The 23,307-nt window shown below is 36.6% G+C and overlaps 1 protein-coding gene across 2 annotated transcripts; it reads right to left on the reverse strand.

Annotated features, from left to right (window-relative positions):
* Positions 1-18,194: 18,194 nt before the first annotated feature.
* On the reverse strand, positions 18,195-22,915 carry LOC107771731 (protein ABA DEFICIENT 4, chloroplastic-like). Of its 2 annotated transcripts, none has more exons than XM_016591173.2 (6): positions 22,738-22,915; positions 21,464-21,692; positions 20,697-20,797; positions 19,654-19,782; positions 18,856-18,944; positions 18,195-18,493 (listed from the first exon to the last, which is right to left on the reverse strand). In XM_016591173.2, exons 1-6 carry the CDS (start codon positions 22,783-22,785, stop codon positions 18,346-18,348), a joined length of 744 nt encoding a protein of 247 aa, XP_016446659.2. In that variant the 5' UTR covers positions 22,786-22,915; the 3' UTR covers positions 18,195-18,345. The 2 variants fall into 2 exon arrangements, with proteins under 2 accessions (XP_016446659.2, XP_016446658.2); XM_016591172.2 differs by having other exon boundaries at positions 21,464-21,698.
* Between the last annotated feature and the right edge of the window lie 392 nt (positions 22,916-23,307).

Raw genomic sequence — 23,307 nt, forward strand, 5'->3', positions numbered from 1 at the left:
GTATGGCCAAAGTTAGATAGATAATAGTATGTTATGGTTAGGTCATTGTGGCCTTTTGGAGGGTTATTTATCTATCTGGGGATGACCAGAGTTGATTTGGGGTTCCATTGGTAGGCCCAATAAGGATGTGTATTCTACACCGGGTCAGATTTGTTGACTCAGAACAGTTAGTGTTGAGGGGTGAGTCATTCGGTTAGATTTTATCTTGTTCATGTTATGATATGTTCTATGCGTTACTCTTCTATGCTACGATGGGTGGTGATTTGTTGGCTAATTATATACTAGATGCATTTTTGTCTGGGCCTTGTAGCGGAATTCGAACGAGATGGTTATTAGGGTGTTGAATGGTTGATTGCGCCTTGGTTATGGTCTTTCCTGTTTGTCGTATATGGTGTTATCCATTTTTCCATGGTTATAGTCATGCACTTCGTGTACTTGATGTCGAATTGCGTATTATTGTTGATTTGCTTGAGTATTGTGGCTTGAGGTATTTCATCTGGACCGGTGTTTGGATACGGTCACGCATTGCAGTAGAGTTATGATTGGATATGATCCTTTGTTTTAGATCCGTGTGTCTTGGTTCTGCTATGTGTGATGGGTTCATAGCATTGAGCTTGTGGTGGTATCTATTGAACTTGCGGGACAGTTCTATCATTTGAGTCATTTTCCATTTTAAATACATTTGAATTGTTGCTTATTGGTGCACGGATTGCATAGTTTGTGGATCTAGGTAGTATTGGTGTGGCATGTCAGTAGAGTAGCTTGAATTTGATGAGATGAAGTCTTTGGGCCTGAAGTGATTGCTATCGAATTTGATTACGGTGTGTTTAGAAGAGTAATATTGGAAGTCAGATTTGAATTTGGGCTGTGGTTCTGGTTAGGCGAGAAAGCTCCATGACTTGTTGATCTGATGAATGGTTATGAGGTTTTGCGTGTTTCTTTCATCATCAGCAGTGTACAAAGGTTTTTAACGAAGTTTTATTTGATATGAGGTTAATTACCAGTACCAGGTTTATTTTTAAGCAGCTACGGTGATTGAAAATTATTGCTATGAGTATGCGAGTTATGTGGTATATTATGTGATTTGATCTTGGATTATGGTTATGGCTTGATACAACTTGTTCAAACTTATACATGGTGTAGACGCGAGATTCGGGTCTAGTAATAGATTCCAGATGTTGGAAATTGGGTTCTAAAGTTTTAGAACTAAGGTTGAAGTAATGATCTTCAGTTATGTTGTGTTGTGAGGCTTACTTGGATTAGGGTGACGTGGGATCACCCCTGAGTATGTGCAAGGTGAGTTACACAGTGATTTGATGGCTTTGGGATGACTCTTGGCACATTCGAGGACGAACATATGTTTAAATGGGGAGAATGTAATGAACCAACTAGTTGTTTTGAGCATTTGCTCTTCGCTCGATGGTTTGAGGGCATGAGTAGCTTTGTATGATGTATTATGACCAGTGTGTATCGTCGGTTTCAGTTTTTGGGTGATTCGAAATTAGTTTGGAAGAATAAATTTTATGCTTGAAGGTTTAAGTTGGAAGAGTTGACCAAGTTTGACTTTTGGGTATTTGACCCCGGAACGGAGTTTTGATGGTTTCGTTAGGTCCGTATGGCAATTTTGGACTTGGGCATATTCCCGAATTTGCATTTGGGTGTTTCTAGAAGGTTTCAGCACTATTAGGCAAAAGTTGAAAATTTGAAGGTTTGAAATGTTCATAAGTTTGACCGAGAGTTGATTTTGATGATATCGGGTTCGAATTGTTGTTCCGTGAGTTGTAATAGGTTTGTTATGTCATTTGAAACTTGTATGCAAAATTTAAATTCATTCCGGATTGGTTAGGCTTGAATCGGATGCTTGGTTCGAAGTTTGAAGTTTATGAACTTAAGAGATTGATCTTGATTGACGGTTCGGGGTTTTAATGTTAATATGTGATTTGAGGCCTCGAGTAGGTCCATAATATGTTTTGAGACTTGTTGGTATATTCGGATGGGGTCCTGAGGGGCTCGTGTGAGTTTCAGACCATTTCTAGGCCATTATTAGTTGATGGTTTTTTGCTACAGGAGTGTGTATTGCAATCGCGGACTTTGGGTTGCATTCGAGAAGAGCAAAATGGGAAAAAAGACCTATGAATCGCGTTCGCGGAGGAATCGTCGCGTTCGCGAAGAAGAAATTCTGATATCACTAACTCGACTTTGGAAGCTTAAATCTTACAATCTATAAGGAATTTGGAGATGATCCAAAAATGAAAGTTGTTGTCCATTGTCTCTAATTTTCAGAAAATCCAATCGTTTGTTATTTGGAGTTTTGTAAAATATGTTATGGCTGATACACTACAGATTATCTCAGAAGAGATTGGGAAGGGTAATGGAAATTTGTTCGTCGTGATCGAGGAGAAATGGTCGCGATCGCGAAGGGTAAAATGTGTGCTGGAAAATGTTTGAATCGCGATTGCGAAGGGTACCTCTGGAGCAGTGTTTAAAGTACTCTATTTCAAAGGTCTTGGTCATTTAATCATATTTTGAGCTATGGAGCTCGGATTGAGGCGATTTTTACCGCATGGATTGGCTTAAGTACTTTCTACTCGGTTTTGATTATATTTCATGAATTTATCTTTGATTTTGGCATTTGCATTACGAATTTTAAAGAGAAATAGGGTGTTTTGTCTAAACTTTCCTAAAGTGAATTTTTGAGTTTTGAACATCGATTCAGAGTCGGATTTGAGTGAAATTAGTATGATTGGACTTGTAATTGAATGGGTTATCAGATTTTGTGAGTTTTGTCGAGTTCTGAGGTGCGGACACGGGTTTGACGTTTTGGTTGACTTTGAGTAAATGTGTAAAAATTCGACCTTTATCATTTGGGATTATTTCCTTAGGCATTATTTGATGTATTTGAGTTACTTTTGGTTAGTTTCGAGTTGTTCGAAGGTTGTTGCACGCGGAATGGCATTTCTAGAGTATTGTTGTGCTTGCTCGGTATTGGATTTGGCTTTGTCGGTATTTAACCCTGGGGACTATGTTATACGAGATGGATTGAGGTTACGCACATGTTAGGTGACGAGTGTGTAGGCGTGAGTCGGGGAAATCAAGATTCTAGTTTACTATTAGAATGTGACCGGACTTGTTTTGCTGTTATATCTTCTTAAATCTATGTTCTCCCTACTTGTTTGATTATATGAGACGTGAATCATGTTAGAAATCATGTTTATGTTATGTGCTTATTCGGCTGAGACCTAATAAGGCTATTTCTGTTGTTTAGAGTTATCTGCTCTAACTGTAATTATATACTCAGTCATGATTCTTCATTTGCATATCATATCTTAGTCTCTTTTCATCATTCATTATTATAGCACATGTTATCATTATTTGGGCTGAGTGGTATGAGATTGTGAGCCTTTGAGACTTGAGACATTGATGAGTGAGGTGGGCCTAAGATCCGTGTTGTGAGTGTTATTATAGGATCAGGCTGCACGTAGTAGTTGTCCTTATTGGCTATTTATAAGATCGAGATGCACAACAGGCCTTATAGGCTACTTTTGGGATCGGGTTGCACGTCGCAGCAGGCCTATCAACTTATTTATTATTATGAGATCGGGTTGCACACCGCAGCAGGCCATATTGTCTTTATATTAGTGCTTGGGCAGGATCCGCCCCTCCGGAGTCTGACATACAAGCAGTGAGTGCAGGTACCATACAATGCTGAGTGATTGTGTGTGTTGAGTGGGAGTTTGAGATAGGCATATTGAGTACTCTAAGAGTGTGAGTATCTGGGATTATCACCGTGAAATCATTCATTTGTCATGCGTACTTGGCATGTAGGCATAGTGATGCATTTTTCCTCATGATGCACAGTGTTGTGACATTCATGATTTGACGTGTACATTGACATGTAGGCATTGAGATGCATATCCCTCATACTAGACGATATATGATAAGTGATGACTTGACATGCATATTGACATGTAGGCATAGAGATGTATTTTCCTCATGCTATCTGATAATGAAATATCTTACCTATTATTGAAAGTTTGGGAAAAATCATAGTTTTTTGATATACTCATATTTTGGTAATTCCGGTGAAAGATTTGGGTTTTTCTGTTATACTTGAAAAGCATGTCTATTCTTCGGTAACTGTGAACGAGCTGAGCATGAGATCTTTTGAGTTATTACATGTATTGCTTTCATTATATTGTTACGCGTTATTTTCGGCTATTGATGTTACACTCTGACCGTTTTTTCATTCTTGCTTCTATTACTTCGTCGAGGTTAGTTATGATACTTATTGAGTACATGAAGTCGGTTGTACTCATACTACTCTTCTGCACTTTTCATGCAGATTTTGAAGCTAATGTTGCTGTGTATGCAGGAGCTGGCATGTGTACCTACGTTTCGATTTTGGCTGCCTCTTGTTCTTGGTGGCTTTAGATTTATAAATCTGTTTATGTATATCCCGAACAGATGATGTATTTATTTCATACCAGCTTTGTAAAATCTAAGTCTTAGAAGCTCATGATTTGTACTACCAATCCTTGGGAGTTTGTATAGAAAGTTCATATATTTTATTTATTGAATCTTGTTATCCTAATTGAGTTATGTTGTTTTATCAGAGTCTGACATGCCAGTAGTGGGCGCAGGCACAGTGTTTCATATATGTGCTTGATGATGGGCAGTTCTGCCAGGCACCCGTATAGTGCTAAGTATAAATACTATTAATGAATCCACTGTGATACTATTGATTTACGTGTATACTTGACATGTAGTCATGGAGATGTACTTTCCTCATGCTAACTGGTAATTGACATGCTTTACTTGTGTTGGATTTTGAAATTGTTATACTTGAAAGCATGCCTAAGTTTCTGAAATGATAACAAGTTGTACTTGATATCATTGATCTCTTATTTCTATATTTTATCCTTTATTATTCCGAATTGTTATCGGTTATTGATACTGGCACTTGACTATTATTCTAAACTCGACATTACTTTCAACCCAAGGTTAGTGTTGTTACGTATTGAGTACATTGAGTTGGTTGTACTCATACTACATTCTGCACTTCATGTGCAGATCCAGGTACATCCGGTCGAGGTGACTTTCAGACTTGAGTTATACCAACTATTTGGGAGACTAGGAGGTAGCTGCCATACCATCCCCAGTCCTTGGAGTTCTTTTCATGTTATCTTTATCGTTTAGTTTTTCTTATGTTCAAACAATTGTACTAGAGGATTTATTTTGTACCTTGTTATTCAGTAGTACTCGTGAACTTATTGACACCATATTTAGGGGTTGGTTGTAGTGGCAATTGACTTTATTCTCAGATATATTTATGGTATTCTCCGTTGTTTGGGTTATTAGACCATGTTATTACATTTTTATTGTTAATCATGTGATTGTTGGCTTACCTAGCGGGTTAGGTTAGGTGCCATCACGACTTGTGAATTTTAAATCGTGACAAAAAAATATGTTGAAAATTAACACTGATATTGATATTAAAAAGAAAGTTTCCCAGGAACAAATTCAAATATATCCAAACAATATCCAAATTATATCAAAAAGCATTGAAAGAAAGAAACTAGGGAGCATCTAGAGAGGGAGCACCTTTAGATGGAGCGAAAGGATCAACTTAAGGAGAAGACGAAGGTTGGGGATCCATATGATCAGCCTCTAAACCGTCTTTACTCAAATCACCCTTGGAACTTTCATCCATGGGTGTTGAGAAATTTTGACATTGCTGAGTACTTTCGATTGCATCCTTAGCTTTGGCAATCTCAGCCTCGAGGTCAAAGCCCTCTTGGCTAGCCTCGGTCGAAGTCTCGAGATGTGTGTTCAAGAAGGCTCAACTCACATCAAGAGTTAGTTTATCCTCGAGAGCCTCATAATCTTTTTCTAATAGTTAAATTTCAGTCTTCAAGTCTTCTTTTTTAGCCTCGGAAGACTCATAAAAACCTTCAAAGGTTCAAGGGTAGCCTCAAGGAATTTAACTTTATCGGAAAAGGGGCGGAGATATTCTTGGGCTTGAGTCAATGTGTGAACCAGATCTCCCGCGTACACTTCTTTTGATTCAGAAGTTCTTTCAAACTTCGAAACTTTTCAGTAGCCCTTGGCTGCTGCTCGATAATGGAGGCTTCCATTCTATCTCTCTCCTTCTCTGTTTAATTAGTAGAAGCCTTCAATACTACTAATTTAGCAGTAGCGACCCTTAGCTATTGCTTTAAGGTTTCTTTTTTACTAGCCAAGACATCCTTCTCTAGTCAAAGGCTTTCAAATTGCTCTTTCTAGTTGTCAGCCTCTATGTTCAACTCAATGACCTGTTGATCAGTCTAAGTTATCCTCATCATCAGCTCTGTACATGTTAGATTGAACTACAAAAGGGCAAGGTGGAAGAGTTTCAAACTTAAAGAAAAGAGAAGTGAAAGAGATAAGAGAAGAAGAATATACCTTAAGAGTAGAATGAATAACATCATTCATTAGAGTAATGGAAGTGTGGGATTCAAGCTTTACCCTTTCTAGAGGACCAATTAACGGTTTCAACCAAACCGCAGCTCGGTTGGATTTCTTCAATAAATTTGCACCATCAGGGACCTCAATCAAAACCAGTTCCATGCTTCTTCCACTAGAAGGGCCAGCCTCTTCACGAGGAAAGGTAGAAGGAGTAGCAGCAGGAGCAGCAGAAGGAGCAGTGCGGGTCATAGGAAGGGTTGCAAGAGGTGGCTCTTCAAAAATAAAGTCAAACGCTTCTTCTTAGCTCTCAAATCCTTGAGCAAAAAGCCTTTTAGTAGAACTTGAGGGGGAATTCAAGGTAAGATCAGCGTTCTCATCTTCTGAGATACCCAGATGAACATTCTCAGGCTCATCAACTAGATGGAAAGGCACAGAGTCTGAAAGTTGGTTTTGAGGAGTGTAGGATTCATCATCTAGGACAATATGTCTTCTGACTCATGGATTCTTCACTAAGAACCCTTCATCTTCTTCTTCCTCATCAGAGGAGTGAGATTCTTTCTTTTTCCTATTAGAAGAGGATACACTCAAAATTTGCTCCTGAGCAGCGCTGACAGTGAGTCTAGTTATAGGACCAGAAGCAGGACGGACTCCACGAATAGCAAATCCTAAAAATAATTAGAGGTGTCAAAATAAGAAAAGTAAAGGAAACATTCACGGTAAAACAAAGTAATATACCGTAGATTTTCACTTTCCTCCCAAATTTCTATGAAAGAAACTTCCATGATTGCTGAAAAATAAGAAAATACAAGAGAATTAGCATTCTAAAGAGAAAGTGAAGTGAATAAGAAACAAAGGGAAATACTCACGTGAAAAGTTACGCTTCTCGGTGAAGGGCATGTTTTCATCTCCTACTAAGGCACGAATAGGAACAACCACAAATCGAGCATATCAACCCCGGTCTCTGTCATCTTCAGGGCTATCCAGAACTCTCTTACTCCTCTCCACAATTGTGAAAACACTCTCGCAAAAACGTTTTGGGGAATATAGATGGAGAAGATGACGAAAAAAGAAAGGGACGAAAACTAAACTTGATAAATGACGAAGGCAAGCTACTGCCCTCCATATTATTGGGCCTAGTTGCCCAAGGCAAACGTTGAAGAAACGGAAAAATTCAATAATCATTGGATTAATTGAAGGTTAGAATCCTAAGGTGAAAGGATAAGTGTATACAAACGAGTAACCTTCACGATAAGAGGTTATTCGGTCTTCAGTATTAGGGGCATTTACTGGAAAGTGAGGTTTCCAATGACATTCACGACATACTAAAGGAAGAAGATCGAAGTTGATTAAAAAAGGATAGTGATCAGCATGTTTAAGTGTTGCTATGGAAGAGGCTTCTTTCTTCCATGATTCACAATTGGATTTGAAAGAAAATTCCTGAGGAACGATCTCAGAAACGACAGGTTCAGGTAATGGTTCATATTGGTCTCTCGCCTTGTAAAAAGATCTAGGAATTGATGAAGGTTTATCTTTGGAAGAAGAAGAAGGTTTGGAGGAATTCTTCTGAGAAGGAGTAGTACTTCGGCTCGATATGGAGCCTAGGCTACGATGCATGTCACCTATTCTACTCCTAACCATAGTTGTAGAACGAGGAAGTTCATCTACTATGATGGTTTTTCAGGGTTCCGATAATGAAAAGGGGTTTGATGAACGGTAAACCATTGATGATTAATAGCAGAAGAACAAAGAGGGAAGAAAAGTTGCAGAAAAAGCTTAGAAATGAATGAAAGATAGAAGAAGAAGTTTAGGAAGATGCGTGAGAATGTATTTATAAGAAAAAGGCGTCATTATGAACCATCATCCTGAAACCGTCACTTTGAACTGATACAGTCACAGAAATCCTAAAAAGATGCTGCAAACTGCAAAGCCAATCAGAGCAAGACACGTGTCTCGAGCATTAAATGGAAAAGACGTAAGTTTCTTCGCTTCTAAAACAAATCATAATTATATCAGGAAGAAGCAGCAAGATATTCCCGCCATAAATAAACTTATCACTTACTGAATATTCAGTCAAAAATATTCAAAAAGTGGGGGGGAGGACTATTTGTATTGGTGAAAAAATGGACTCGACACATAGATTAATGATATGCTGACAGGTGGCATTAGAATTAGAGCTATAAAGAAGAATGATGAGGCATGGGTAAAACACCCACGAAATTACTTACAAAGATACCATATCTGACAACTGGGAAAGAAGAGATAGGTACGGAAAGCATAATTGAAGACTACAAAAAAGGAAGATTCATCAATAGCTACGATTATGGAAACGAAATCGGCACAATCCATGATTATGCGCGATTGGCTATTATTACCATAACCATTATGAATGACTCAAGTAAGGGGCAAGTAACGTAGTTAATGTTAGTAACTAATAGGAATTAATTAGGGCAAAGCAGTTACACAGTGTGCCCTTATATAAACTCCCCTTACTATATTTTGTATGATCATCAAGGAATTCACAAATATATACTATCGGTCTTTTATTTATTTGCTTGATTGAAGATTCTTACTCTCGACTCTTGGAAGGAAGCTACGATTATTAATAAGATTTTCTTTTCTTTACTCAATGAATATTTAGTTTTTATTATTTCTTATTCTTCTATATTCGAAAAAGTGAAGTAAAATTGATTGTTAGAAATCCGATTTATTCCATATTTGCTTTGACCACAAAAACTATTTTTTAGTTAAACAACAAGTATGATAGGTTTCCCTATCTAGGACTATTGCAATCTCTCAAGTTGCCTGCAATAGCCTGGAGTAGTATAAGCATGGACTTCATCGAAGGGTTATCCAAGTCCAAGGGTAAAATAGTAATATGAGTAATGATAGATAGGCTCACCAAATATGCTTATTTCTTGGGACTATCTCACCATTACTTAGCTACTGATGTTGCCAAGTTATTTATGGAGCAGATGTATAAACTTCATGGTATGCTAGAAGATATTATAAGTGATAGAGACCTATTTTTAAAAGCAAAATTTGGCAGGATCATTCTTCATGCATGGAGTCATTCTCAACACTTCTATAGACTATCACCCATAAACGGATGGTCAACATAGGTAATTAACAGTTATTCAGAAAACCAATCTCGGGATGCTTCTATTTTGATTTCCAAACATATTGGTTTTCCTATTTGTCAACTGCTGAATGGTGGTATAATACTACTTTTCACTCCTCTATCCAAATCACCCCTTATGAAGCACTATATGTCCAACCTTCACACTTAAATTTACCTTATATAGTAGGAGATTTTGCTGTGGAAGAAATGGACGTGAGTCTACTAACCAGGGAATTCAAATTCCAGTTGTTGAAATATCACATGCAAAGAGCTCAACCAAGGATGACTATAAAGACTAATAAGCATATATCATACAAGAAATTTAAAGAAGGGAATTAGGTTTACTTAAAGATTCAGACTTACAAATAGATATTTTTATATAGAGCTCAGTTTTCCAAGTTGTCAAGTCAAATGCTATGGACCCTATCAAATTTAGCAGAAGATTAGGTCTGTAGCCTACAATATATAAATCCCACCACAGCTATTATTGCACCCAACATTATATGTCTCTCAGCTATAGATATGTCATAATCTACCTACAAACACTTCTCACCCCAGTGCTTGATATCTCTAATCTTTATTGCCACACACTTAAAAAGTCTTGGACAGACATATGGTGTAAAAAAGAAACAAAAATATCACTTAAATGTTAGTTTAGTAGAATCAAGTGACTCCTAAGAAGGCTACTTAGGATGACTACTAGTCCTTGAGGACATGTTCCCTTCCTTCCTTCCTTAATGACAAGGAAGATTTTACCAAGGAGGGTATGTTACAAAGTTGAGAAGAGTAAAGCTTCGGGAGTTGTACATTGAGCTTAAAAGATAGGACTTAGCAGTTAAGTTAGTTAGAAATCAGGTTGTAAGTTTTGTGGATATCCACGTAAGTCCATTTAGATTTTAGTTATAGTTTCCCTTATTTACAAACCGTGCCCTTGGAGGATACGCTCTGTGCATGTGTATAGAGATCGGGGGTTCTTGGGATTAGTTCTTGCCGCTTGCGGAGTTTGCCTACAACAATAGCTACCAATTGAACATTCAGATGGCTCCGTATTAAGCCTTGCATGGGAGGCGGTGTCGGTCTCCAGTGGGTTGGTTTGAGCCGGGTGAGGCTAGGCTATTGGGTACTGACTTGGTTTAAGATGCTTTGGAAAAGGTCAAATTGATTCAAGATCGACTTCGTACAGCACAATCGAGATAGAAGAGTTATGCGGACCGAAAGATTCGTGATGTTGTATTCATGGTTGGGGAGCGGGTCTTGCTCCGAGTTTCGCCAATGAAGTGTGTTAAGAGGTTTGAGAAGAAGGCAAGTTGAGCCTTGGGTATATCGGACCATTTGAGATTCTTGAGAGGATTTGTAAGGTGACCTAAAAGGATTCTTGAGAGGATTTGTGAGCCCTAGTCTAGCTGCAGTTTATCAAGTATTACATATCTCTATGCTCCGGAATTACCACAGTGATCCGTCTCATATGTTGGATTTCAGCTCAGTCCTGTTGGACAAAGATTTGTCTTATGTTGAGGAGCCGGTGCCCATTTTGGACAGGCAGGTCCAAAGGTTGAGGTCAAAAAACATTGCTTAAGTGAAGTTTCACTGGAGAGGTCAACCAGTCGATGAGGTGACTTGGGAGACCGATCATGATATGCGTAGCCGTTATCCTCATCTTTTCACCACTTCAGGTATGTCTCTATACTCGTTCGAGAACGAACGTTTGTTTTATGAGGAGGAGAATGTAATGACTCGGTCGGTCGTTTTGAGTATTTTATCCCCGATCCCTTATTTATTGCCTCCTCTATATTGTATTATGGTTATGTGATTTGTCGGGGGTGTTTGGTTTTAGTTCGGGTGAGTTTTGGAGTGAAATGGGACACATAGTCCCTAAGTTGGATGCTTAGGTTGAAAGAGTTGACTGTACTTTGACTTTTATGTAGACGACATCGGAATGGAGTTTTGACAGTTCCAATAGCTCTGTATGGTGATTTTGGTCTTAGGAACGTGTCAGAATGTTGATTTGGAGGTTTGTAGGTCATTTCAGCTTGAATTAGTGAAAGTTAGAAAGGTGAAGGTTGGGAAGGTTGAGAAATTTAACCGGGAGTTGACTTTATTGATATCGGGGTCACATTTCTATTCTGGAAGTGGGAATAGGTCTGTCATGTCATTTATGACTTGTGTGTAAAATTTAAAGTCAATCGGAGTAGTTTTGGTATGCATCGGCATTAGTTTTGGAATTCGAAAGTTCATAGTTTCAATAGGCTTGAATTGGGTTGCGAAATGTAGAATCGATATTGTTTGATGTTATTTTTGGCCTCGAATAGGTCCCTTATATGTTTGGAACTTGTTGGTATATTCGGACGGGGTCTCAGGGGGTCTCGGGTGTGATTCGAATTGAATCCGGAATAATTTTGGACTTGATCATTTTGCTGAAGCATCAGCCATTCGATGTCATCGCACATGCGATGGGTATGGCCGCAAGTGCGGACTCGCGGATAGGGGCAGATCTACCTTAACCCAAGCGGTGTCACGTGACATCGCTTCATCGAAAATCTTTACTAATTATTTATATATAATTCAAATGAAAAAATAAGAAAAACTGTTAAATGAAATAAGTGACACCACTTGTAGCAAAGAGGCGACTAGCTTATCTGTTCAAAGCCTGAAGATTTCTATGCAGGATCGTGAGTTCGAACCTGTTTAGTGTCATTGTATGTTTAATACTTTTGTACTACTTGACTAGCACAATACATTTTTTGTTTTAATACTTTAGCACTACTTGACTAGCACAATACATTTTTTGTTCGAATACTTTTGTACAACTTGACTAGCACAATATATTTTTAAAATTGGAGGGATGCTGCATTGTAAGTTGTGTTATTTCTTTTTCTTGATTGTTTTTTTTAAATGATATTATTACAATAATTTTTTTATTTGTTCACATATTAAATGATGACACCGCTTACAAAACCTTATGCGTACGCCAATGCTTGCGGATGCGAGTTTTGAAGTATAGAAGTGGAAAAGGGACAGCCTAGGTCTGGGCTCATAGGTGCGGACACCCGGCGCAGGTGCGCCTCCACAGGCGCGGACTTTTCTTCCTCAGAAGCAGAATTCGGGAAGGCCTTGGGCAGGGTTGCAGTTGCGGTCGATTTCTCCGTAGAAATGGGCTCGCAGGTGCGAGCAAGTGGTCCTCAGAAGCGGAATCTCAAGACTTAAGCTGGAATCACACTAGTGATGGGTTTTTTGCAGGTGCGGTATCGCAGATGAGGCCCTTAGCCCGCAGATGCGAAATCCCTGGCGCAGAAAAGGGGTCTTCGAGGGTTTGAATTTTATTTTTACATTTTTTACCTAGAATGCTCGGTTTGTGGCGATGTTTCGAGCGTTTTTCAAGGAAATCATTGGGGTAAGAGAATCTAACTCGGTTTTGTCTATATTACATGAATCCATTATTATTTTTATCATTTAATTAGTGATTTGAGTTGGAAATTTGGGAAAAATTTGTGAAAACTTTTTAGACTAAATTTTGGGGATTTGAAACGCGATTTGAGGTCGGATTTTGTAATTTTGGTCGGGTTCCAAGATGTGGGGCCCGGGGTTGACTTTTTGAGTTGCCTTTTTATTTCTCTTTAAAGATTGCAACTTTATTATTTGGAATAACTTCCTATAGTTTATATTTATGGTATGAAGTTGTTTTGTCTAGATTCGAGTTGTTCGGAGTTGGATAATCGAGGGAAAGGCTTACTAGTGGATTAAGTTAGCGTGTTTTGAGGTAAGTGTCTTGCCTAACTTTGTGTGGGAGAATTATCCCTTAGGATTGGTGTTGTTTATGATAATTGTGATGTATGGACACCGTGTACGCAAGGTGACGAGTGTGTACATGAGCTAAATATGGTAATTGACCGATTTTAGCTACGTAGATTCTTCTAATGCCTTTAATTAAGTTACCATAATATGTTATATTCATCATCTGTAGTCTATCTTCACATGCTTTACTTTCCTTACCTCTTACTTGTTATTTGCTTTTACATGCCTAGTTAAAATTATTGTTTCCTCTATTACTTAGTCATTTTTTTAAGCAAATATACTACTAGGTAGGTTGTCTAGTGGCTAATATATATATAAATATCTCAAAACTTGGGTCCAAAGCTTACAAGATGTCCAAACCAATATAAAAAATGCAAAATACTACTAGCTAGTACTATGAATAGAAATGCTAATACTAATGAGTTAGCTAATACACAAAATAAGGATGTATGCTTCCAACTCCAAGTGGTGTAATTGAATCCAATAGCCAAGTGCAAATACCAAGTAGCACCTCTAAAGCTCTCACCAGGCGCAAGGGTATGCGTTTCATTGAACAAACGTCCAATGAACAAGGCTAATGTGGATTCCAAACACTTACACCATTGATTTGAAGCTTTCCAGAACTGATAAACATATGTGTTGCTCCAGCTTGATCTCAAAACTTGTGATCTTCACCTGCATTAGATGGTAGATTAACTGGACATTGCGAAAGATGTTCATGTACAGTCTTGGACCATAACTGATTACTTAGCATGAAGCAGCAGCTGGTCATGGAAATTATCTAGGCAGAAGACTATGTCTGGTTCAAGAGCACACTATCTAATTACTTGTGCATCATAAATCCAGTATGAACAGTACACACCATGACAGTATGTATCACCTTGCAAGCTTGTTGTGTATCTTGTATAATGCCTGCTTGCCTTATGAAATCTGTATGTTGCCAAACAATCCCCAGGCTGAGCATGAGGACATGATAATACCACTGGGAAATCATCTACCGACACACAGGACAGAAAACCAATGAAGAGTGAGGCAAGAACACGCATAGCATCCATATATATGATCATCAATCTGATGCTTTTCTTTTTGCCGCCCTAACCCTAACATTAGAGATTTGAGCTTTATCTATATTGATTAATCTCCTCTCTGCACTTGGTAGTTCAGAGAATGAGTTAAATGATATTGTACCTCAGTTTGGAAATTCAGCATTCCATACGAGCTGTGTGCCTAAACATTGTCTCATACAGCAGCTGGCCATAGGTAATCAACAGCAGCATCAACCAGTGTATTACTAGTTGAATAATCATGTGTAGATTGTTTGGATCAGTCAAAATCTGATTTTGGAAGTCCAGAAAACTAGTGCTTTTTCAACAGAATGTGTATATCATGTTAATACCACACATTGCAATAGTATCAATTGTTTGAACTTGTCCACGGTTCCCGCAAAATTGAATAAACATGTTAGTGTAAAAGTGTTTCTAGTTGCAGTAGTGGCATAGGTGGCCAGTTTCTTTCTGTCCACTTGAGCTAGGAATTCCAGTTGTTGAAGGTGGCAGCTCTAGACAAATTAAAAATGTATGATCCATTTGAAGTTTCTTTGGAGAATCTGTGTTGGCAGGTGTTACATTTGTTGTTTGACGACCTCCAGAGTTAACAACAGTTGTGCAGCTGAGACTGCCTCGTCCTGCTTTGTTGTACCAATACTGTTACTTGTCATTTGTTTGATATTGGAGTCGATTATGAGTTGTGGAGCACTTGAGATTGGTGATTTCTTATGAGAACCTGATTGTTGTTTGAGGACCTCCATACATAACAATATCTGTGGGGTAATGCATCAACATTCAAACATTGTTAAGAGATGAAGGTTATCAATCACAATCATTTTTTACAGCTTAGTAAAATCAATCTGATGTCTTCTTCTTTGCTACCCTTATCCTAAGGTTAGGGATATGGGCCTTGTCTAGGTTGATTAACCTTTTACCTGCACTTGGCAACTCATTGAATGAGTTAAAAGTTATTTGTGCCAGCGATAGAAAAAGCCATGTTAGTTAAGTATTCTGCAAGCGTGTTGCCCTCCCTTAGAACATGTTGGAAAATCACATTGAAATTGTCCTTCATCCCCTTGACTCTCTTCACTTCCTTCATTGTGCACCAAGGTGTTTCCCATTCACCTTCTATTATCCTTTTCATTACCAGAGAATCCGTCTCAATTATTAGTGGATGAATTTGTTGAGTTACACAATACGCCAGCTCTTGTGTAATTGCTTTTGCTTCTGCAACAATATTAGTTGTATCTTCTATCTTTTTTGCCCTAGCAAAAACCAAATCACCTCTCCAATTCCTCACACAAAAACCATAGGAGTTTTGTCCAGGATTCCCTCTTGAGGTTCCGTCGGTGTTGCATTTGAACCATCCTTCATAGGGTAAATGCGATGCAACTCTCTTGGTCACCACATATGATTTAACCTTCCAAAGTCATTATTTAATCATTGAGTTCCTTACTTGAAATTGTTATTCTTGGAATATCTTGTTCTTGAAATTGGTATTGAGTTATAAAAGCCGTGATTCACATTGGGACAACGTTGTTAAGTTGTGAAATACTATTCTTGTTGAGTTATTCACTTTCAGTTGTTATTGTTGAGACTCTTGTGTATATTGTGGTTGATCCATGGGCTATCATTGTGGAAACACCATTATTGTTAATCTCTTTGGTAAGTTGTGATATTGGGCACTTGAGGTGCGATTTGTGATACGTTGTGATATTGATATGCATGTGGTGGTATAAGAATTTGGGGTTGAAACGTATGTGGTGAGATAAGGTGGGCTTGATACGCGTGTTGCCAGTAGGGGAACTACTTGAAGCCACGCGATGTGATAAGGTGGGCTAAAACGCGGGAAGCTATTTCTGAAAAAATAATTTTTCAAAACTAAATGCAAGGCACTCGCGATGATATAAGGAAAGATCATGAATTGTTTTGTGATTTCAGACTCAGTAGTGATTCTTGTTGATACTTTTCTATTACTTCACTTGTGTTTTGTTGCTTTGTTCCGTGTCATAACATTCCTTGTTTTCCTTCCATGATGCATTATTTTCCTTAGTTCAGTGTAGCTAATCTTGGTGTATTTCTTTATTGTCTCATTTCTATTGCTATCATTATTTCATTGTTATATACCTGTCCAACTTCTTATTTATTCCAGTAGGGATTTGACCTGACCTCGTCACTACTCTACTGAAGTTAGACTTGGCACTTACTGGGTACCGTTATGGTATACTCATGTTACGCTTATGCTTATCTTTTTATGCAGATCCAGGTACCTCCTACCAGATCAGGCACCAGTGAGACGAGCCCAGTTTCGGAGACTTCAAGGTATACCTGACGGCATCTGCAGGCCTTAGAGTCCCCCTCTATCTAGTTTATTTCTTTTTCTTATCCTTTTATAGACACTGTTGTATAGGGATGATCAGTACTTTTTCGTAGAGCTTGTGACTTATTATCACCAGATTTTGGGAAGTTTGTTTATGTTGAGTTGTGAAACTTTCTTTATAATAGTTATTGAGTATTTGAGAGTTTCATTGTTATTTCAGTTATATTAAGCATATATATTAGACTTACCTAATCTTATAAATTATGTGTCATCACGACATCCTGCGAAGATCGTAATAGGTTAATAGTTTCATCTAGAGGTGTCAAAGTTAATTCAAAAAATATACTCAGTACATGAATTAATTAGGCACATTCGGTGTTGTCCTTGATAGTCCCATCAGAAAACTTCGTGCTCGTTTTGTGTGTTTCTGCTATAAGAGAAAGGAAGTCACCTTTATTTAAAAATGAATAATTCTAAAAATTGGTACTAAATATGCCTTAATGTTACATCACATCAATAAAAACTTAGAAAGCCACCTTTCATTAAATGAAAACCTTTAAAACCTTTACAAATTGATTAAAGTTACACGCGGAGATTTTGCTTAACACAGTCAAATTACAATCCTCTGCTAATAAAGTATGGATTAAGTGATGTGCATTAATGGTGTAAACTAATTTATTGCACTACCAGTATAATTTAATTTAATATGTCAGGTTACTCACAATTTATCATATATACATTACTAATGAACAATATTAAATAAAGTTACTAATAACTATTGTTAATAATATGTGTTCGAAAAAATAATTTTTGCAAAATAAAATGAAACCAGAAACAAAATAGGAATAGAATCAGAAGAATAAAAGTTTCGAGCCCAACAGAAAACTGTGTTTCTTTAAGGTATTTAATCCTCTCACAGTTACCCGAGGTTATTGGATTAATTCCTCCCAGTATAAAACGGAACAACTATTCTGTAATACCGGCAATGAAAATTACAGAATTTCGTCGAACTCAACAAACGGCAGTAAACCACACTGATGCTTACGTTTTGCTTTGAAAAAATAATGCAGAAATGCAGAAGAGAGGTGAGAGTTTTCAGATTTTCAGTGTTGGAAAATGAGGCTACTCCTCTGTATTTATAGCCAACGATTTGGGTTTCAATAGGTGCCAAGATACCTGTTCGTTTGAAATGGTGTCTGTTCGCCAGAATTTTAGACATGAATTTGACCGCTTGGAACCGCGAATTTTAAATTAAACTTTCGCGAAAAAATATCAGAAAAGAAATTAAATAACGAAAAATAAACTTGGTCCAAAATATTATCAATCAATCATATCAATTTGCCGAAGCCGAACGAGTGACGACAACAGCGCGAGGCACCGCTTCTTCCCAACTCTTTATATAGAGAAGATGTGTTTCTCTATATAAGCACAAGAATTTCCTTTCCATTTTTCGATAAGGGACATAGTGTCTTAGTAAAAAGAACACTTCAAACTTTTCATTTCCTATAAAAAATTTTCCTCCGGTTCCGATTCACACGTCTTTATTTAATTAAACAAAAACTCAACAATTATATCTTATACTAAATGATTGTGTAAATATCATTTACAAGGTCCATACATATAACTTAAATTCGTAAATTATCTTTGTTGCTTCTCTTGGATAGAGCTTTGGTGATAAAATGACTAATAGCTCCAATGGGGCAAGACATCAAGCACAATGACACAGAATGGCGGGTTTCGATACAATTCTCCAATCCATCAAGATAAACCAGCCTGTTTCAAAAACAAAAAAACAAAAAATTAATTAAGAGTTTTAACAGGGCAGCTCGACAAGAGTGGATTGCTCTAATGGTGAGCACCCTCCACTTCCAACCAAGAGGTTGTGAGTTCGAAAGGTGAGAGAGTTCTTGGAGGGAGGGAGCCGAGGGTCTATCGGAAACAGTCTCTCTACCCCATGCTAGAGGTAAGGTCTGCTACACACTACCTTCCCCACACCCACTAATGGATTATACTGGATTGTTGTTGTTGTTGTTTTAACGGGGGATTCCATCTCCAAAATAAATAAATAACCAGACAAAAAAGAGAGAAGAGAAAATGGGGTAAGAGCAAACACACACAAATACGGAGATACCAACCTTGCAGCAAAAAGATCCATAACCAAGATGTGAATCCATGCAGAAGCTAATGACATTTCCCGAGAGAACAACTGAGTTATACCAGCTTGCTGAATGAGAACAAAATATTGTTAGAACCGCCAATAGTGCAATCAGTACAAATTATTACTTTATCCACTTCATTTTTATATGACAGAGTTTAATTAGACACAAGAAGGGTGTGTTTGATACGAGGAAAAATGACTTTCAGGAAAATGTTCTCTATGCTGAGAAAGTCATTTTTATGTATTAGGTACGACAAAAATCATTTTTTTATGAAAAGGAGAAAAAATGATGCTATCTTCACTTATGACGAAAGTTATTTTCATTATAACTATTTTAACTTTTAACTTCATATAGTTGCTTCAACTAACATATAGACATTATAATTAATCTCCAGAGCTCAAAAGTTTCGTCAAAATATTTTCTAATTTGTTGATATTATTATTAATCTTAACATATAATTTTAGTGGAATACGTTTTTCACTCATCAACCAAACACCAAAAAATATTTTCAAAGAAATATATTTTCCATGAAAAGTGACTTCATCATATCAAATACCCAGAGGTTAAGAAAGAAAAAAGAAAAAAGGCTTATAACATACCAAAGATTTTGAATATGTCATAATACATTTTTATACTTATAAGAGCATATTATTAAGGATAAACTAGAAAGTTCAAAAATTAAAGCGTTTTCAAGTACAGCAAAATATCTTTTTTTCGAAACAAAAAGAAAGCAGTGTGATAATAAATGGAACAAGAGTGTAGTTGAGCACTTACATCTGGAATCAGATCTTGATAATGAAATAATAGCTGAAGCGTATCTGGTATCCAGGAAAGGTACAAGATATATGCGTACAGAAGTCCAAGCACAATATAAGTTAGTTTGCTTTCCATCACTTTGTGAGTCTGCAATTGGCATGATGATTGACGAATTATCACCGGTGGTGAAGTCAGAATTTTTTTTAAGGGTATCCAAATTTGGAAAAAGTAAAAAAAATCTCCGACAAATGGTGTTCAATATATGTTATATATCTTTAAAACATATATTTTACCTATATATACATTGTAATTTTTCGATGAAAGGTGGTCAATTGACCACCCTTACTTAGAGTATAGCTTCACCCTGATTATCACAACTTACCTTTGAAGTGAAGCAATGATTTCTCAGACTTCATGTTGTAGGATATACATTAACTTTATCCAAATTCAGCACCTCACAACTAATTGAAAAATAAATGCATATATTGAAATCATACAGTGTTCTCATAACATGAGGAGAGCAAAAAAAGATGGTGAGATAAGTTGTGCGAGGAAATTGTGAAATGGTCCTTATGGATTGGTTAAAATAGTCCTTAAATATACTAAGCAATTTTGGTTCTTTAAGTTTGTCAAAAATACACACTATTGATCTCTGTCAAATATTTAATAAATTCGGGTTGTTAGTTATTTGGAGGTGCAGTTCTGCTACTTTCGATCTATTTCCTGTGCAATTTTTGCTTTTTCTAGGTGCAGTTTTGCTGGTATCTGATGCAGTTTTTGGTATTCTAACTATATATGAAACTTTACTAAGTCTCTTGATATTTTTGGATAAATCGTTTTTTTAACCGTTCCCCTTAAATCTACCGGCCAGAATTTGTTAAAATATTAATTTAGGAATTTTTAAACAGTATAGTCGCACCCAAAATAATAACTTTAATACATAATACATACATACATATATAGAGAGAGACACATATAATATTTGACTAACAGTTGTAATTATTTTTTGCGCCGACAACCAAATATGCTAAAGGCCCTTGAAAATTATCCAAAAAACTTACAAATTCAGCTTTAGGTGCCACAATCATGAAGACATAAAAGGGAAGAACTGCTACTGATCCCAACGGGAATGCAGTTGTAGCGATTTCAGAACTTGAAAACCCTGCAAAAGAAGAGCACAAACACTTAACTTCCCCAAATATCTGATAATATACATGCTAGCAAAAGACTTCTACATTGATTCAAAATGTTAAGATGCATACAATACTTCTTTTCATTCTTTTATTTTTTATAATTGTAATATTCGGGTCAGCTTGTGTGCACCTCGACTAATTTTACGGGGTATATACTACATTTCACTAGTGTAGGCATGGGATAAAGTAACCCTGTCCATAAAGGCTCGGAGAAATGAGAAAAATACAACTCACAATATTGAATTTGACACCTTAAATTAGACTTTTGGCTGATTTTACACTTTTTTGCAAAACCAATAAGCCAAGAAAATAGAAACAGCTCTACGTGCAAATTTGAGGAAAATATTCTTGAAGCAAGTAACTCATCTAGCTAGTATTCAACATTCTTAATTAGCAATCTAAATTGCTGCAATACTTTTACTACTTTTTTCAACATGTTCTTTAAAAAATCTAAATACCCATTCACTAGGTAGGGGTAAGCTACATACTACTCTTTCCAGATCTCACATGTGTAAATATACTGGGTACGTTGTTATTGTTATTTATATTATTCAGCACTAGTTTAAACTAATTTTTTAAATTAATTAGCACACATTTAAAACTATATGGAGCATGATATGGAGGAAAATAATTACATGAGGCAGACACCATTGAGCTCTTTCTTTGCAGAAGATTTCTTGTAAGATTTGGACGAATAACGATTCTTGATCCTCCCATAAAACTCCAACCAGTGCTTAACTTGCTTCCTAATTCCTTAACTTTTTGACGTGAAAGATCAGAGTTCACTGGTCCAAGAGCAAAAGATGCAGCATTGTTCCTCTTTGTATAGATGTTTGATGTCAAAGCAGAAGGCCTGCAGTTCGTCTGCAACTAGTAGTACAGAATCATTCTGGGAATTATTTTTTGTCAAAAAATTAAAAAGTGAATTGAAAATCTCACCCAAACATCCGACTCTTGAAAATATGCTAAATCACGTCCCATTATATATCTTTTACCTTTTTTGTAATCCTTGTTGAAAAAATTAGTGTTATTTCAAAAGGGAATGTCCGTCATTTTGATTTGGAAAAACTTTTCTTGTTTTTGAAATATTATTTTTATATCTACTTACTATTTAGTAAATTATTTCACCTTTAATCGATTCAAACTAGTCGTTACCTAGACGTTCTAGCAGTTATCTAGTCGTTACAACACCGCCTATATATACAAGGTGTTTTGGAGACTTGTTGACATAACTTTATGAATCATCTTCTCCCTCTTATATGTTGGGTTTCTTTCTTGAATTTTATGTTAGTTCTGTTCACAGTTTAATACCTGGAAAAGTTTGTTAAATTCTAGGAGATACGCCTAACTTTATTCATTATTTTGTGGGCGAAATATCCTTAAAGACATTGTCCTTAACATGCCTCAAGCTAACTCTTATTCCCCATAATCAATTTCCCAACAATCCTTCCCTAGGAGCTCCCACCTTTTGTTCTTTCGATGACTCAGAACCACATTCTCAAGATTAGAAGTAGTCGAGAGTGCTTATCACTTGAAAAACTTTTTGTTATACCCATTATCTTTTATTCGGTTACTTTGTTATGTAATTATTGACCTGATTATTTTGTCAAAACAATTTCATAACAATAAGAATGATAGTCATGAAAGACATTAGTCCAAAGCTGCAACTTAGATTTATTGTAAACTGAACTAGTAAATGATGTCTCATATAGTAGAACAACTCAACAAATTCTAAATATTCCAATTAGAACAATCAATGAAGCTTAAAAATCCCAATAATTAAGTGACTTTTGAGAAACATAAATACCACTTTACTCACAAAAATTCAAGAGTTCCCAAGAATATTCCCGATATTACTTAACAAAAGAAAGCTCGTAAAATAAGAAATGAAAATTATAACGGAACATACCTTGGGTGAGATGAAAAGGTAGCAGAAACAAGAAGAAGAGATGGCCATGATTCAACCAAGAATTTAAAGAAAATCAACAACGAGAATTATAATAAGGTAGCACTCTCATTTGCTGTAGATATATAGTGCACGGATGTTACTAGGGAAGCAAGCAAACATTTGAATACACCCAACTAATGAATATTACTCGTTTTGTGTTTAGTTTCAATCCAGATGATACGTTTCGCTTATCGAGATTCAATCAATGCGAAGTTTGATCAATATTTTAAATAATTTTTTTATCATAGTAACATGAGAAAAATTACAACTTACAGTATTTTATATATGGTTTTTTGAATATATATATCGTAATTTTAAAATATTGAGTTGAACTAATCCAATTTAGTTTCAAAGCTTAGTCAAGTTGATCACTCTCGATAAGCGAAGTATGTCATTTAAATTGAAACAGAAGGAGTATATAGTAGTATGTTTTATTTACATATATCACTTACTCATGGTTGTTCATATGCGTTCTAACTTCAATTTTTCACTTGGCTACGCTACTTTAAAATTAATGTGATTTGGTGTAAA

The sequence above is a fragment of the Nicotiana tabacum genome, chromosome 14 (genome assembly GCF_000715075.1).
Source record: "Nicotiana tabacum cultivar K326 chromosome 14, ASM71507v2, whole genome shotgun sequence".
Classification (NCBI taxonomy): Eukaryota; Viridiplantae; Streptophyta; class Magnoliopsida; order Solanales; family Solanaceae; genus Nicotiana; species Nicotiana tabacum.

Bases quoted from the DNA above. Each gene is read 5' to 3' on its own strand.
- LOC107771731 (XM_016591172.2), bottom strand. From the start codon at position 22,785: ATGGCCATCTCTTCTTCTTGTTTCTGCTACCTTTTCATCTCACCCAAG. The intron at 19,783-20,696 runs GTAAGTTTTTTG...TGCCAATTGCAG, and splicing joins TGGCACCTAAAGCTGAATTT to ACTCACAAAGTGATGGAAAG. The intron at 18,494-18,855 runs GTTGGTATCTCC...TTTTTGAAACAG, and splicing joins ATGGATCTTTTTGCTGCAAG to GCTGGTTTATCTTGATGGAT.